At 46.3% G+C, this 17,899-nt stretch overlaps 1 protein-coding gene across 1 annotated transcript in view; it reads right to left on the minus strand.

Annotated features, from left to right (window-relative positions):
- The window catches only part of LOC146829692 (serine protease 23-like), a 1,412,546-nt gene that overhangs the window by 79,088 nt on the left and 1,315,559 nt on the right, over nt 1-17,899 (minus strand). The window contains exon 15 of the mRNA XM_085608396.1: nt 2,054-2,132. Coding sequence (XP_085464522.1) covers nt 2,054-2,132 — 79 coding nt within the window. The remainder of the gene's footprint in view (nt 1-2,053; nt 2,133-17,899) is intronic.

Here is a 17,899-nt window from a genome sequence, read left to right on the forward strand (position 1 = left end):
TCACCCACTTTATGAAACCAGTGGTAACATTTGTGAGCGAACATGGAGTGAAGACAATCATTTACCTTATCAGCATGGTCTTCGTGATCACGAAGCACTGCATACAAGGATTGCGATTGAATGTCTGTGGTCTTTGCCAGCAGGCTTCTTCGTTCATGGTAGATCAAGAGTCTAGGGTTCTTATCAATCAAAAACCAAACCCCAGAACAACCATGATTCTCCACAGCCTTAGTGCCTGTAACTACAGAGGTCAAAAATTGCATCAACAAAAACAAACTACTGAAGGTTGAGTAAGCCAGATTTCACTGAGGCTTCTAGATTGGATTCTGGGTCAGTGGGTGGTCTTTTTTCCCATCTCAGCAATGTTTCTCACAACTGATGTACTATCGAGCCATTGAACACATATAATACCAGTAGCTCTGGCAGTGTACGCACGGTGTGTACCAGAGAAAAGTGGTCTGGCTAAGAGTTACGGCTATTTATCATCTGCCTCAACCTCCTAGCAGGTTCGCTTGTGGTGAAGTGCTTATTAAAAGATCTGGTCAGCTGTTGCATTTTATTTCAAGATAAACAACGTCCTGCTAGTGAAGTACCACTTTGGATTTACCTTTCAATCTAAGATTTGATGACTCTAGCTTGAGATTTTTGCCACTTATGGCTGGATAGGGATATCTTGGTGACAGCAGCATACCTGCCCGTGAAGCCCAATGTGATTGGTAAATGGGATTCTCCGTTTGTGAGAGATGGGAGGCTGGAACTGATGGTGTTCACCAGATTGATGCACAGGAGGGCATCCTCTACCATGGAACGAATCACATCAAGGGCGAAAACTTAACCTTCCACCCTTCTACATTTAGAGGCTAAATTTGGAAGCACCAGTGGATCTGGACATCAGTGGAAGCGTTCGTCTAGGATTAAAACTGGGAAGTCATATGCTTTCACCTTTTTATCATGAATTCAAAAAAGGCAGCACAAATCAGTCGCTGAACTGGATATGATAAGTTCTAATCTCTCTTCCTAAGTTTCAGATGATATTGCCAGTTCACAAGGAATTGTTTAACTCGAGTGGATCTCCTTCTAGTGGCAATGCCTCTGCCCTGCCAAATCAGTGGTTCCCAACATAATTTAGAGTTGGGGACAATTACATGGCTTCTGGTAGCAGACCTTTGACTGGTTCTGCCATTGGAAATCCTTTGCATGGAAACCCATCCCTGCAGAGTCGGCAAGTCACAATGACTGTCCCCGTCCTATTTAGTTACCATCAGTATTTTTCTTGAATGGATCTGCCATGTGACTCAAGCAGACACGTTCAGGGAAAATGAAAAAAGGTCCCAATGCACCCCTCAGGGTAAATGCTAATTGTTTTCTACAAAAAACACTTTAGGAATATGTGCAAAATTAAGGCTAAACGATTTAAAAATAATGATGATTGCGCAATCAATATTCATATCAGCCTTAAGTGCATGCCTCATAATGGCAATGCACTTAGGGCACCAGGTAGGCGGGATTTAAAAGTAAGGCAGGCGGTCTACAGCTGGAGGGGCAAAGGCAGTAGACACATGAGCGGTATTGGCAGGCTACTCACCATACTGTAAACGAGGCCCTAAGTGTTTAATTTGAGTGTCCATTATATTTTGGGGTAATGCATCCAACTTTTGTTTTTCAGCAGTGGTTCAGAAGCAAAACTGTAGACCTTGGATGGTGACAGTGTACTAAGCAAGAAAGAGACCAAGATAGAGCCCAAGGAAGTTTTGGGAGAGACTGTTGCATAGGGATCGGCTACTGATGGTCATATGGATTTTAAATTCACTTTCCAAGGTTCTTGGGAAATATAGCGCTGCTAACGGTTTCAGTTTTGTAATTCTGATGCTGTATTCAGAAAAGAATGAGTACATTCTTGCCAGTGTCCTTAAAGAGAATTAAAACTTTCCTTTATAATAGCAAGAAAATATAACATTTGCCTAAATAACTTATAGATATCACAATAATACTTAAGACCTCTTTTTATAAAGGTATAAAAACCTTTCAGCTCAAAAGGTAAAATGTAAACTACCTTCCATGCTCCAGCAGAAGTCGTGCAGTATTCAAGCAAAAGTCCAAGGATACATCGTGGCGACGAAGTCCCACAACAGCTAAAAATGACAAATAAAGTAAGTTGACCGGAATACTTAAATCCCAAAAAATAAATCTCGGAAATAAGCGCCATTCGCCGTGAGGCTGTCATTCATTTGAGAAAGGTAACAACATCCTCTAGGTACTAATGACAGATTGTTCAGTTCCTTGTTTCTGTTACATTAACAAACTGTAGGAGATCTTGGTTTAGAACATCATAAAGCTACTTGGGACACACAGGTTTTAACATTGAGACCAGTTTTTCGGGAAGTACAGAACACAGGGGACGGATCCTTGAGTCAAGTATTGCATGCTGCCACTAGAACCACAGGAACCAGATATTACTGCAGGGTCACTGAAATGCCAACCACATCCTTTTTCACTTTGTTCACTTTGAATTTAAGGAGCTCACTATATCAAACAGTCAAGCCTTACTCCTAGAGGGTGCTGTGCAATAGAAGATTGGATACAGCTCGGCCATTGATAATGCACAATAAATGTATGGTCCAGTCAGTGTTACGTTAAAAAAATATATATATTCAGATTAAGTGCTTAGACTTAAAGTGTAATTATTGCCTTTAAGTAAACAGCAGATCTCAGTATTGTAAATGGAAGCGATCATCTCCACGAACCAGCCAGCTGAAGCTCAGACAGGAATTTCAACGTGAAGATGCCTAGGGCCCGATTCACAGAACTAATTTAAGACAAAATCCTAAAGGTACTACTTTTGGTATTCACAGAAGTTAGGATTTTGTCTTAAGACAGACTTAAGACAGACTTAAGACAGACTTAAGTTAGGATTTTGTCTTAAGTTTGTCTTAAGTATGTCTTAAGTCTGTCTTAAGACAAACTTAAGACAAAATCCTAACTTCTGTGAATACCAAAAGTAGTAAGTTTAGGATTTTGTCTTAAGTTAGTTCTGTGAATCGGCCCCAAAGATTCTGTGCCATATTCCGTTTATGGGTACATGAGAGCACACTGTATGCATGGGTGTGTATCTGGTATACTACCTGAACACTGAGCTTTAAATATTTGCTATCAAATTATCATGGCCAGAATACTGACAACCAAAATATCATGAAGGTAAGTATGTATAGGTTTAGATCTGTTATACTTAACTCCACATCTGTGTATCTTGAAGATTGGCATATCTATACTTACCAATATAGGGCCCGATTCACAGAACTAACTTAAGACAAAATCCTACTTTTGGTATTCACAGAAGTTAGGATTTTGTCTTAAGTTTGTCATAAGACAAACTTAAGACAGACTTAAGACAAACTTAAAACAGACTTAAGACAAACTTAAGACAGGCTTAAGACAAACTTAAGACAGACTTAAGATAGACTTAAGACAGACTTAAGACGGACTTAAGACAGACTTAAGTTAGGATTTTGTCTTAAGATTGTCTTAAGTCTGTCTTAAGTCTGTTTTAAGTTTGTCTTAAGACAAACTTAAGACAAAATCCTAACTTCTGTGAATACCAAAAGTAGTAAGTTTAGGATTTTGACTTAAGTTAGTTCTGTGAATTGGCCCCATATTCACCTTCTTAATATACAATAAGTTGATATTTAGGCTGTGTGTGGTAGTGTGATATTTTTGAGCTCGATATTCCGACATACAACTGTTTGTCTGTAAGAAGTATCTATATAGTGTGAATCTAGACAAAGAGCAGCAGAGCATTGTACAGTGATTAAGGCATAGATATAATCAACAAACAATTTGAGGGGAAGTTGGGTTCTGACAGTGGGAGTGAGGTGTAACCGGGTCATGATGTCATGTTCTCTAAAGCGGAGTGTCTTCAGATCTTTATTACACTGGAGTACAGTTGGAGCAGCCATTAAGAATATTGGGATGCTGTTCCATGTCCTTAGTACATAGATGGAAAATACCCATAGTCTTGATTTCTCTGCATTGCAGTTTGACTCCAGTCTGATAATGTCCTGGCTGCAGGTGTGCTGAGGGCCACTGGGGATGGTGGGCCTGTAGTGGTAAGCTTGTAGGTGATGCAGCTGGTTTTGAAGATAGTGATGAATTGCGAGGACAGCCAGTGGATTTCCATAAGGGGAGTATATTGTAATAGGATGCAGTCTGGGAGACCTCGGAGCAGGGAGTTGCCACCACCCAGATGCAAGAGTATAATTGGTTGAATGATAATTCTGAAATAGCTTTCTAGGAGGATTAATTGCACTTCCTTTAGCTGGTAGCATGTCATCTTAGTTTTCTTGGTGACCTGTTCCTCTAATTTTAAGCAATTTGTCACATCTAAAGTATGCAGTGCTCCTTCTGTTGCACATTGAGGGTTGTGAAAGTAGGTTTTAAAAACAAGTGGTTCGTTAAGATCAAAGTCTGATGGAACCTTGGGAATAAAATGATGATTTGTCCTCATTATCCCTCTGTAAATACAGTTCTTTTATAGTGAAGGTTTGAAGTTCACCCACTCTTCGAGCCGATGTCAAAGCTAATACTAAAGCTATCTTCTTTGAGAGCTATTTGAGACCTGATTTATGAATAGGCTCAGAAGGAGACCTCATAAATTGAGAGACAGATGCTTTCAACTGCTAACAAACAGTTTTTTTTATCAGAGGTTTGGCTCTGAACTGTCAGAGAGACCTGAACATTCAAGAAGGAACAAATATGGCAATATTTGTTCAGGTGGAGATGAGAAGGGGTGTATACCATTTGTAGAGCACCATGTGCAGAATCTAGTCCACTTTGCTTTATACGTAGCATTTGTAGTTGCCGCCCTGGCTTGGGCTAAAAGGCTCCTGCAAGCCTCAGAAATACCTGAATGACTGAACTCGTGTTCAAGAACCAGGCGGCTAAATTTAGAGATGCCGGCATAGGATGGACAATCTGACCCTTGTTCATTGTCAACGGCTTCAGTTCTGGTTTGTGGTTGGGATGTGTTTTTGTTCTGACAGGAGAGGTAGCTCCGTGAACCCAAATTGTCTTGGACAAGCGGGAGCTACTAAATGATGCAACATGGTTCCTCCTTCATTTGCTATACTCAGAGGGAGAGGAGGTAATGCATATGCAAAGATCCCTTCCGAAGCCATCTGGAAAGAATTTCCACACAAACCTTTCTGCTGGCAAAAAAATATGCATTTGCAGTTGCGACTTGTCACAAACCAATCTAGTCACAGGTGACCGAAACCTGGAAAAACAACGTTGAGCAAACTCTGTTCTAAGTCCCATTTGTGTAAAGAATAAAAGGGACCCCTCAAGGAAAGCAATTATTAGAACAGGCCAAAAAGCGAGAAGGGAACAAAACACAGTGCACAAGATCCCTTGGCCTGAATGCGACATCACAATAGGACTAAATCCCACAGGAAAAGAACCAGATCACACTCTTTAACTTTTTAACATATTTCATGATTTTGTATTTCTTTTTTATTCATATTGCATACCATGCTTTCTTTTAAACGTTTCTTTTTACAACTTGAATTTCATCGTTTACATATCACCAAGATCGACATGCAAGCAAATGCATGGGTTATCAAATGTAGTGCCTTCACTTAGTGTGCCTGGTCCGCCCTGTGCCGTGGCCGATTTATGGTGCGACAAAATGTCCTGTGTTTATACCTCTCCATATCTTTCCATTGAACGTACAGGACATACCGCACCCCTATTAAAGTAAGAAATATATCCCATCACCGGTGGCTTGCACTCAGAAGTGTAACACTAGAAAGATGTCTTCCTGGCAGGGAAACGTTTGGGTCATGAGGTAGTCACACACACTAAAGGGGAGGAAGGCTCAATAATAAGACTCTATCCCAAAAATCAGAATGGTGGTAGAACTTGAGAAGATTAAACACAAGTGCAAAAAATAATAAGTTACCCACAACGAGAACAAACTCGAATATGGAGCATGGTAGTCACAGCATCAATTGTTTTTTGTACTGGCCTCAATAGGACCTGGGTAAAGGAGGAGTAGGTTTCAAACCAGATTCTGCCGAGTTACCAAAGTAAAATCAGTGACAATCAATCATAGCATTTGTAAAGCACACTACATACCCGTGAGGGTCTCAAGGCTCTTGGGGGGGGGGGGCAGAGAGGGGGGGAGATTGCTGCTACTGTTCGAAGAGCCAGGTCTTGAGGAGTCTCCTGAAGGTTAGAAGGTCTTTGGTCTGCCGTAGGCGGATGGGGAGGGTGTTCCACGTCTTGGCGGCGAGGTGGGAGAATGATCTGCCGCCGGCAGTCACTCTTCGGATGCGGGGGGCGGTGGCGAGGGAGTGGTCTGCGGAGCGGAGCGGGCAGGCAGGGGTGTAGAGGCCGAGTCGTCTGTTGAGGTACGCTGGTCCGGTGTCGTGGAGTGCCTTGTGTGCATGGGTGAGGAACTTGAAGGTTATCCTCTTGTTGATGGGGAGCCAGTGCAGGTCTTTCAGGTGTGGTGTGATGAGGCTGCGGCAGGGGATGTTGAGGATCAGGCGTGCGGAGGCGTTTTGGATGTGTTGGAGTCGTTTCAGGAGTTTGGCCGGGGCTCCTGCGTAGAGTGCGTTGGCGTAGTCCAGTCTACTGCTGACGAGGGCCTGGGTGACCGTCCTTCCAGTTTCAGTGGGGATCCACTTGAAGATCCTGTGAAGCATGCGGAGGGTGTTGAAGCAGGAGGAGGAGACCGTGTTGACCTGCTTTGTCATGGAGAGTGTGGAGTCGAGGATGATCCCTAGGTTTCGTGCGTGGTTGATGGGTGTAGGGGGGGCTCCTAGTGCCGTCGTCCCAGGCCTAGTGGGAGGAGCCGAGGATGAGGACCTGCGTCTTGTCTGAGTTCAGCTTCAGTCGGCTGTTCCTCATCCAGTCGGCGACAGCCTTCATTCCTTCGTGGAGGTTGGTTTTGGCAGTGTGGGGGTCCTTGGTGAGCGAGAGGATCAGCTGGGTGACGTCGGCGGTGTGAAGAGCATACCCGGTATCCAGGCTCATTCATGTACTACATTATCTTAGGGCTCTCTATGAGAAGACAGATGCTGCTAGCCTTGCCCATACCCAGTCTCACCAGAGAATACTTCCATCACCACCCGTTAAAACGAATCAAAAAGGGGTTTAAAAACGCTCTGAAAAAGGATGTAGAGTGCCACCCTGCCAGTACGATACATTGTGCCCCCGTAGCACCCCTCGTGGCTGGGCTCGGTCCGAGGGGATAAATAAACAGGCCCCAGGTCGAACAAAACCTTCGGCCGAGACGTACACCATTGTGTCTCTGCAGCGCGCTCTCAGGGCCCTGCGACATACCTGTACCAGTGCGCCACACAGGTGACGAGGGGTGAACGGACCCTCATGTCTCCCAGCTCCGCTGGAAAGCTGCTTGTGCGAGCTGAGAGTGGCCAGATCTGCCGCCGGAGGCTCTGCGCAGCCCACACAATCACGTGCTCCGCCTGCCACGCACTTGTTTCCTGGCAACAGTGCGCGCGACGGCGGCGCTAAAGACCGGCAGAGAGGAGCGCTCAAAGCCATATAGTGTGGCGGCCCTAGTCAGAGCGGAAGTGCTCTATAGCGAGCGCTTCTCAGCCCAAGACCCGGTCCGCTCTGGATGCACAGCGCGAGGGCGGGGCTGAAGGCCTACCAAGTGCAGCTCCCTCACCAGGCCAATAGAAAGACAGGTAGCGACCGGGGATCTCGCCCTGCAGGCCACAGATGCAGACCCAAACATGCTGAGGCAGCTAACAAAAGAAAAAAACAAGACAAAGATACAAGAAAGAAGTGCCAACTGCCAGCAGCCAGAGCCTGTGCCCACAGGCAACCACGTGCAACATGCGCCAGGTTACAGTAACATCAACTACAAGAAGGAGCACTGGCTGGAGGACAGCCCCAATGGCCAGCAGGTCAATCTCAAGACCCAAGAGGGGGGCGCCATAGGGGCGCAATTGGACACAGGAAAAGAGAGGGTTCATCCTCACGGGGATATAGTTGTTGTGTCACACATCGGTGCCGACAACACAGGAAAGGACCAGTCTGTGCGCATCATGGGAGACCCCCTGCCGCCACAGCCACCGGCACGAGCGCCAACAGCACCACACTCACATGCTTCAGTAACGCCAATACCCCCGTTCAGCCAGCTCGCTGACCCGCGCCACAGCCGCGCCCAGATGGAAGCTCTGGGTATGTCGCCTAAACCATTACTTTACAGGGACTAGAGAGGCAGATGGAATGGTAAAACACTCCCTGCTGATGCACTTCGGGGACGACGAGCTCTACGAGCTGTTTGAGACACTGCCCGATACAGGGGAGGCTCATGAGTATGACGCAGCTATCGCGGCACTCGACAGGTACTTCGACCCACAGATGAACCCAGATTACGAGCAGTTCAAATTGCACCAGGCCCGGCAACCCGAGGCAGAAACGGTGGACATGTTCAACTCAGGAAGTTGGCGCACACATGCACAGGCATTGACCAGAACGTAGAAATCAGGGCGCAGATCATACAGGGATGTAAGTCTGTCGCGCTACAGCTCCAGATGCTTCGACAACCGGGGATATCCCGGGACGAAATCCTGATCCTAGCCTGCTCCCACAAGCTGTCAGACAAACAGGCAGAAGAGATGGAGGTCATTCGAGTTTGGAATACGTCAAGGCAGAAAGTAGTCCACGTCAAGGAGGAGACCATGGACATCGTGCAGAGGCGACTCGCGCCAGGACAGAGGCGAGGCACCGACACGTGGCAAGTGTGGACATTGTGGATTCAATCCAAAAGAACAAGACAGGTGTCCAGCGAGGGGGCAGACCTGCTCAAAATGCGGCAAGGCCAACCACTATACCAGCGTCTGCCGCAGTGGGGGAGGACGCTCCCGATGAGGCGCATCCAGCGGGTGCCTAACGACATGTCGACACCGAACGCTTGAAGAGCACGACAACAAGAACGAGGCACCACCGACTACTATAAAGGCGACGAGGACACATTCGTCATCTCATTCACAGGAAGGCTGGGCCGCTAGAGCAACATCACGGTCAATGGACCCTCGGTACACGCCCTCATAGACACAGGCGCGTCGGTAAGCGTAATGGACTCCGATCAGTACGAATGGCTGTCACCCAAACCACGCCTGGCACCCAGTTCGGCCATAATTTACACCTAAGGAGGCACGGAACCTATACCACTCAGGGGGATGATAAAGGTCGAAGTCTTGAGCTCAGAATACTCAGTAAAGACCAAGTTCCAAATGGCGGAAGGGAAGAAAGGTACGCTGCTGGGGTGTCACACAGCGGAAGACCGGGAGTGTTCTTTGCCTGGCAATTTCATGACACCCATGCGGAGGATATGCTGAAGGAATTTCCCCAACTCTTCCAAGGTTTAGGCAAGCTCAAGGGACAACAAGTGAAGTTGCATATCGACAAGGCAATCAGCCGAGAGCACTCCGGCACAGGAGCATTCCCTTTTATCTCTGCTTGTTAGTGGAAAAAGAGCTGCAAGGCCTCGAGGACTTGGGAGTCATTGAGAAGGTGTCAGGGACACCCCGTGGGTGTCCCCATTGGTAGTGGCAACAAAGCCGAAGCAACCTGGTGCCATTCGAATGTATGTTGATATGAGGCTTCGCAATCAGGCCATCTGGAGAGAAAGACACTTGACCCCGACGATGGATGACATCATGGCGGACCTGAACGGGGCACAGTGGTTCTCCAAACTTGATCTAAACTCTGGATACCACCAGTTAGAGTTGGCGCCAGAAAGTCGCTATATCACTACATTCTCCATGCAAGTCGGCCTCTGACGGTATACCCGGTTCAGCTTTGGTATGTCCTCCGCCGCGGAGGTGTTTCAAGCCTGGTTGGAGTGATAAACTTGAGTGATGACATCTTAATATACTCACAGAGCTTAGAAGAACGCCATGTCTAGCTGAGGGCGACCTTACAGAGACTGGCAGACTGGGGACTCACACTCCACAAAAGGGTTGATAGACTTCTTTGGATATATCTTTTCGCGGGATGGACTCCGCGTTGACCCGCGCAAAGCAGAAGCCATCAGGAGTGCCCCAGTCCCGCAGAATCCCACGGAAATACGGAGCTTCCTCGGGATGACGACAGGAGGTTCATACTGAATCTCGCCACTATCTCGGAGCCCCTCCGGCAGCTGACAATGACTAGCACGCCCTGGGAATGGACGCCCAGAGAAGAAGCAGCGTTCCAGAATATCAAAAACACCCTTCTGGAACAGAGAACCATGGCGTATTTTCACCCCAAGAGGAAGATGAAACTCGTTCTCCACGCAAGCACGGTTGGGCTAGGAGCAGTCCTTCTGCAAGAAGATACCAAGGAAGTCTGTAACCCCGTGGCCTACGCCAGCCGAGCGCTATCCCCAACAGAAGTACGATACGTCCAAATAGAGCGGGAGGCCTTAGCCATAGGATGGGCGTGCCAACACTTCCACTTATATCTGTGAGCTCATCCTTTCCGGGTGATAACAGACCACAAACCCCTACTGCCATTGTTCAACGGGTCCTCACGCCTAGCACAACACGAATTGAGAGGTGGGCGATCCAGCTACAGGCATACTCATTCCAATTGCTGTACAGACCAAGGGCAGGCTACCCCGCTGACTTCCTGTCCAGACACCCCACCGCGAAGGATGGCGAGTTGATGCTGGACAATAGCACCAACAAACAGGCCTTCGTAAACATGGTTGAAACCAATGCCTGCCCTGTGGCAGTCACAAAAGAAGATCTTCATGATGCCACCGAGGAGAATGACACCATGGGAAGAGTGAAGGAGGCCCTGGAGAAGTGGCAGTGGCATTGGTTCCTTGATGGAGTCTCCCTGCTCAATGCCGAAGAACAGAACTCCCAACGCCAACTTTGGAGAGTACGGCATGAACTCAGCATCAGCGGATCCGGACTGATACTACGGAGCAGCGTATTGTCGTTCGAAAAGACTGTGCCAGCGAATGGTCACGCTTGCCCATCAAGGGACCGCCAAGACCAAGGCCAGACTACGTGCAAAGGTGTGGTTTACCAACATGGACGAAGTGGTGGATGAGGAGGTCAGGCACTGCCACCCGTGCACCATCACCGGGGGCAACCCCGCTCCGGCCCCTGTCATTACTGAAGAACTGTGCCTCACGCCCTGGTCGAAGATCAGTGTCGACTTCTGGAGCTTCCTGGATGGGCGGCACACCATGGTTGTGATGGACTCGTTCTCAAAGTTCCCCATGGTAGAGCGTGTGCCGTTCATGGCATTCACCCACGTTCAACCTGCCTTGGAGAAGACATTTGCCATGTTCGGGCTACCCAAAGAAATAAAATCCGATAATGGGCCACCGTTCCAGGGGCAGTACTTCCATGACTTCCTGGAGCGAAGAGCCAGCCGACAGAGCAGAATCACACCTCAGTGGCCCCAAGCCAACAGTGAGGTGGAATGGTTCATGAGGACGCTCAACAGAGCCCTTCGAATCGGGGGGACCAACACCAAGAGCCCGAGGCATGCCTGCATCAATTCCTACTCGCATATCGGCAAACGCCCCACTCGACCACCGGGTGTGCCCCGGCCTCGCTCCTGCTCAAACGATCGCCACTGGACTTGATCCCAGGAGACCCAGAGTGGGTGCTGCCATACCTGGATGTGGAAAGAGCCCAGCAGGAATGGAAGAAGACCAATGAGAAGGCGACCGCTAACTGACAAGCCAAAGCTCCGACATTGCGCGTAGAATCAAAGGTAGTCCTCAAAGATCATCACCCGGGCTGGAAGTTTCGCATTCCTTACAAGCCTGAGGTGTGGACTGTCACTCGAGTGGATGACACCATGATCATGGCGCAACGAGGCAGACACACGTTGGTGAGAAACGTGGAAACGTTGTTGCAGGGATTCTGCTTATGCACAGAACTATGCACAGGAAACCAGGACCTCAGTGAATTGTGGTGTACCAAGAACTCACCTCAGAACCCAGAACCCCTTATCCGACCAGCATCAGTGTCCCATTCGTTATCCGAGGTTTATCTCGGCGGTCCCAATGTATAGACAACCCAGAACAAGCGATTTGGGTATTCTCAGGAATGGTGGGAATCAGAAATACCTGTTCGTAATTATTCTCATATCAGTCCACAACAGAATAAACAGAGACACAGTAAAGTTTAAAGAGTTTATTTTATAAACCTTGTGTCCTAAGATGCAGTATTTTGGCTAACATAAGCAGACAAATGATTAAGATCAAAACCATCAGCATAGTTACAATACCATAGAAAATGAAAGGAGTAATCATACTAAAATGACAGTGGATCTCAGCCATCTTCCTTTCGCTAGCAAACTAATATTATTATTATAAGACTAGTAAAAGGTCTCTAGGCTTGAATGGGGAACCCCATACCGTAAAGATCAGCTCAGTGAGATCACATCACAGGATCAGCTAGGCTCTGCTCCTGGGAAAGCTCTTCTTCCGAATGTAATGAAAAACATGTAACACTGCAATATTAAAAGCACCCGGCTTTCAGGTATTTGCAGCTGCGTGCGTGTTATGGCTAAATAGTGGGCCGATCAACCTGAACCCAACAACATGCACCGTCTAGCGACCCAGACTGTTTCTTTACACGATGTACAGACCAAGGTCGCTGCTCACTGTTCGGGATGTGAACAACAGACAGTTTTCATGTGAAGCAAAGTCGAGCAAGCATTTCTCGATTAATAACATGTGACTACAGTGTCGTGTGCAAAAGCAGCAAAAGCGGCAAGATGGCTTTCTAACATCTAACGCGGTTGTGCTAACTTAGCATTGTACGTATATAGATAGCAATCTTCACTACAACGTGTCCTGGTTCAAGGAGGCGCCTGGTACGGCGACCATCGATCACTCGTCTCAGAGAGAAGGCGAAGAACCGGTGAGCACGCAAGTGGTGATCCCATCGGATGTAAACCCAGGCCCTGCGCCCTCTGCAGAGCCGAGTGGAGCGGATGCCTCCAGAAGCGACCCAGATGAGCGAGTGCCAAGGCGACTGGGAGGTATCCTGAGAACATCGCAGACGACTCAAGAGGAGAGCACTCCCGAAGCCAACAGTACTTGCTCCGCCCCAACCCTGTGCCCAGTCAAAGACTGAAAGACTTTGAATGCTAAGCAAGCTTTGCACCCGCAGGCTCATTGGCAATGGCTTAAGAACTATGCTGTTTCAACATGTGATTTACTTTGTTCTTCTGTGTCTTCTCTCTCTCTTTTCATTTTCCTTTTCCCCGGTTAATACCATCCATCTAAAAGAAAGGAGGGATGTAGAGTGCCACCCGGCCAGTACGATACATTTTGTCCTTGCAGTACCCCTCATGATCAGGCTCGGTCCGAGGGGATAAATAAACAGACCCCAGGTCGCAAGTGACCTTTGTCCGAGACGTACACCAGTGTCCGTGTGTGTCTCTGCAGCGTGCTCTCAGGGCCCAGCGACATACCTGTATCAGCGTGCCACAGAAGCCAGGAAAGGACATAGGGTACATGAGGTACATGATGTAATAAACCCCTCAACACATTCCTTTATAATTTTCTAACAAACACCCGGCCAGCAAGCCCCATTTTGGGTTCCTAACCTGCCAGTAAGTACACAACGGAAATTTACCTTGACTGCGTTTTCTATCTCCCCAGCGCCTGTGGTAACGAGGCCCGTCAAACGAAGGTCCTAGTCCCACCAGAACACCCCCACATCTGGGAAGAATCTGTCCAGATAACAAACTCATACTGAAAGCCTGTGCCCTCTCCTACGGCGACGGCTGGGGGCTGAATCCGAGTGTCTGGTACTCCTCTCCTGCCAAAAAACAAAACTAATCTGGCCTGATGGTACCAAACATGGGGTACCACGAGATGGAGTACTCAGCACCTACCTCAATGTCTTCAACTGCTGCCTCCACATTCAAAACGGCATGCACAGTCCAAACTCCTCCTTCGCCTACTACGGCGTGTTCAGTTTAAGCACAAACGTAACCATGTGCTTTGCGTCGCTAGACCTTAGTCACTCCACCAAAGTACTGCTATGGGCGCCATTGAAAGGTAAGTATACCTACTCTGCTTTCCCCTATTATACAGGTATTCAACACCAGCTATTTTCAAATGGATATCTGAACTTATGGGGGCGTGTTCCGTCAAAGATTAAAAGTAAGGGGAGAAAATGCATATTATAAAAAAGCCTACTGGCAATGTACATAAATCTAACCACTACCTGAGCGCATACGCCATACCCAGGCCACCATCTTGATGAGCCAGACATTTGCTCTTTCTTGGCCAGAATCCGAGAAGTCGTTTCTCAGCACGCCAATCTGATTCAGAATCTGACAAATCAATTCACAGCACCCTCTAGGTAAGGTGAAATATATGAATATCAACGAGAGGATATCCCTATCCAGACCCGGGACCCGGGAAAAAAGGGGACATCCCTTGCCAATCACGTTTAAGATTATAGCCACAAGATTTCTTTATTCAAGGCCCTTTTATTCCTTTTTAGAGTAAAATTCCAAAAGGTTTCTCTCTCCTTACGTGTTCATCTCGGGGCATCCTGGTTTTCTTTAGGCTTTTTCCAGTATGAGCCACTCAAGTCATTCTCTACAGGTCCAACTTCGATACAATGTTTAACCCTGGGGGCTTGCATCTTTTTAGTTCTCATTGCTGATTTGTGCTCCCCACAGTGTGTCCTGAACTCCCTCCTGGTCTCCCCAACATATCCTAGGTTGCAGAGGTAAAGGAGTAGATAGACAACATTGCAACTTCTACATTTCAACTTTTAGATTAATCGTACAATCATTATGATCCCAGCATGCAACACTAAGTTGAACTCACCTGTGAGGCCCACTGAGGGCTAATTAAGTAAAGGACATGCAGAGGAGAGTGCCTTTTCACCTATGTTGTGCAGTATCATGGAGCCTGTGATCAAGGAGCTGCTACTTTTAAATGCGTAAGGCAATGACATGGACCTGAATGAAAATGCTGGTTTCCTTTCAAATAAAGAATCAGTGGAATTCATCTGCTTTTCGAGTGCGTCTTCCACTGGGGATGTTTTGATGATGAGTGATATATATATATATATATATATATATATATATATATATATATATATTACCTACTGGCGGTCGCCAGTAGGTAGTTATAGTTAGGACCCTGTTTCCATAGGAAATCCGCAACATTCTATTTGGAATAACTTTGGCGCCGGTCGACGAATCCTCGCAAAATTTTCAAAATAGGTGGGGCGCTACGCTCCGCTCCTACCCTGAAAGTCTCGGGGGGATTCGTCAAGCAGGGGCCGAGAAAAAAGGGGGGTCCCAAAACGCGTTTTCCCCATGCATTTTTCCATAGGACCTTTAGACACAGCTACAGCCCGAACGGCTGAACAGAATTACTTGAAATTTGGCAGAGAGGTAGCCATAAGGTCAAGGAAGTGCCTTTTGCAGGTCTGGTGTAAATCTGTTCAGTATTTCCTGAGAAAATACCATTTAAAAGCATATATATATGTGGGCGGAGCCTAACCACACATCTCATCCTGAGATCTGATTGGCTGTCAGCACTTCATCCAAGAAGTGTTGGCAGCCATCTTGGGACCAATATACATGATAGCACCTCATTAAAAAGCATTGCAGTTAATAGAAGGTTTTAAGACTTTAGTTACATTATAAATCATTTGTTGATGGTACCATACTCATTTTAGGAATTGTGGTATGTTCTAAGGTGATTTCACCATGTGAAAAAGCCTTCTGCTGGGATATCATGATTGAGAGAAAAATATTTTCTCATGCTTTTACCACAGAGGTTTGGAAGGTGATCTATAGGCTAAACTGAGAGCTTATTTTCTGTAAATTCACATTATCTTTCTCAGTCATGTGAGAATGAAGTCTGACATTCTCAGTAAAACATGTACATCCAACAAGGGCAGAGACTGTCAGTTGATTCCTTTGTGTTCTACTGCAGCTTCCCAGAGTGTTCCAAAGAACTACTAGAGCGCTAACAGTCCTACTTATGATAAACGTATGGCACACCTGAAGCCATCTTGCTTGGATTAAAGTGGTAACTCTTAAAACATTTAATTTAAAAAGGAACAAAATGAGGGGGTTCATTTTTCCATAAAAAGTATGATTAGTGCTGCAGAAAGAAAAATTAGGGCACATTTTGAGTGACTTCTCAAATCCTCTTCTATTTCATTAAAAAATTCTGACATGCAGACTGAAACATGCACTTTCAATACCAGCAGCAGTTTTCCCTGGTGAGCAGTAGCTTTACTACAGTGATCTAATGAGCAAAAAGAGTGCTAACATTCTGAATTTATGGCAAATGTGTGACACATCTGAATGCCTTCTTGATGGAATCAAAGTAAAAAACTGAAAGTATTTCCTACTGAGGAGACTGCAGTAAATGAGGAAATTAGAAACTTCATAACAAATAAGTCTCCCAAGATGGCCACCAGAGACAAAAGAGCCCAAATGTAGCCCAAATATCACCCAGATGTAGCCCAAGTATAGCCCAGTGACTTCTCAAATCCTCTTCTATTTCATTAAAAAATTCTGACATGCAGACTGAAACATGCACTTTTAATACCAGGAGCAGACTTCCATGGTGCAGTAGTTTTACTACAGTGATCTAATGAGCAACTAGAGTGCTAACATTCAGAATTTATGGCAAATGTGTGACATATCTGAATACCTTCATGATGGAATCAAAGTAAAAAACTGAAAGCGTTTCCTACTGAGGAGACTGCAGTACATGAGGAAATTAGGAAACTTCATAACAAATAAATCTCCCAAGATGGCCACCGGAGACAAAAGAGCCCAAATGTAGCCCAAAATCACCCAGATGTAGCCCAAATATAGCCCAATGACAGAAGTGTGCAAAACACTTATTATTTTGTGTTTTTGCAGTGTTATATAGTGCAGACTTGTCAGGTATTGGAGTGCTTTACATGAGCATTGATTACATCACACAAGAACAAATTCATTTTGGTTGTAGACATGGGGAGACTAAGTGATTTGACCAGAATCACAGAATGTCGAGCTGAAGCAGAAACTTCAACCTGGTTCCCCAGTTGCAAAGTCTGCAGTTCTGGAAGTAACACCACATCCTCTCCCCTAAGTGCAACATTTAATCAAGTGGTCAACTGGATAAAAAAACATAAAGATAACAAATAATTTAAAAGTGCTTTGTCGCTATTTGAAAACTCAGAAAATATGTCCTTATTTTAGTCTTTTAGAGCACTAACCATAATTTTGATGCCAATAAGACCCTCTCATATATGTAATTTCTAAAGGAAATGCTCTAGGTATTACAGTTTTGATTACATCAAGGTGATGTCAGGCGTTCCACACTTTTGTAATAAATATAGAATGTTAGCAATCTAGTTGTTCATTAGGATACTGTTGAGAGGCAGAGGCCAGGGGCACGGACTCTGAAAATTGAAGGCAGGTAGGAGGGTGCAAAGGCAACAATTTAACCACACTGAGCAGGCAGGAAGGGCCGTGGAAGCACAACAGACTATGGAGGGCAGTGGAAAGGGGGGCAGGGGCAACAAACCAACAATACAGGACTTGCAAGAGAGGCTGTTGGAGGGAAGATCTATTACGGGTCAAGGAAGCTAGGGGCGGTCCCCAGATCCCCGGGAGCCACCACAGAACTGAGCAGGAGAGTGAGTCAGGGACAAAAGGGGCACCTTAATTTGAGCCGGGGTGCCTAGGAACGCTTGCTCCAAAAATGAAGAAAACAGACATATGAGACATGGAATTGGAGGCAGAATACAATGGCAGTTCAATGAGAAGATGCAACTTCAAAGAAACCGCAGAATAGAGACATAAAGTACAAAATACAGAATCCAGATAATCATACAGCTGTCATAATATTCTCTGTATCTCAATTAATGTA

This window comes from Triturus cristatus, chromosome 5_2 (assembly GCF_964204655.1).
Source record: "Triturus cristatus chromosome 5_2, aTriCri1.1, whole genome shotgun sequence".
Lineage (NCBI taxonomy): Eukaryota > Metazoa > Chordata > Amphibia > Caudata > Salamandridae > Triturus > Triturus cristatus.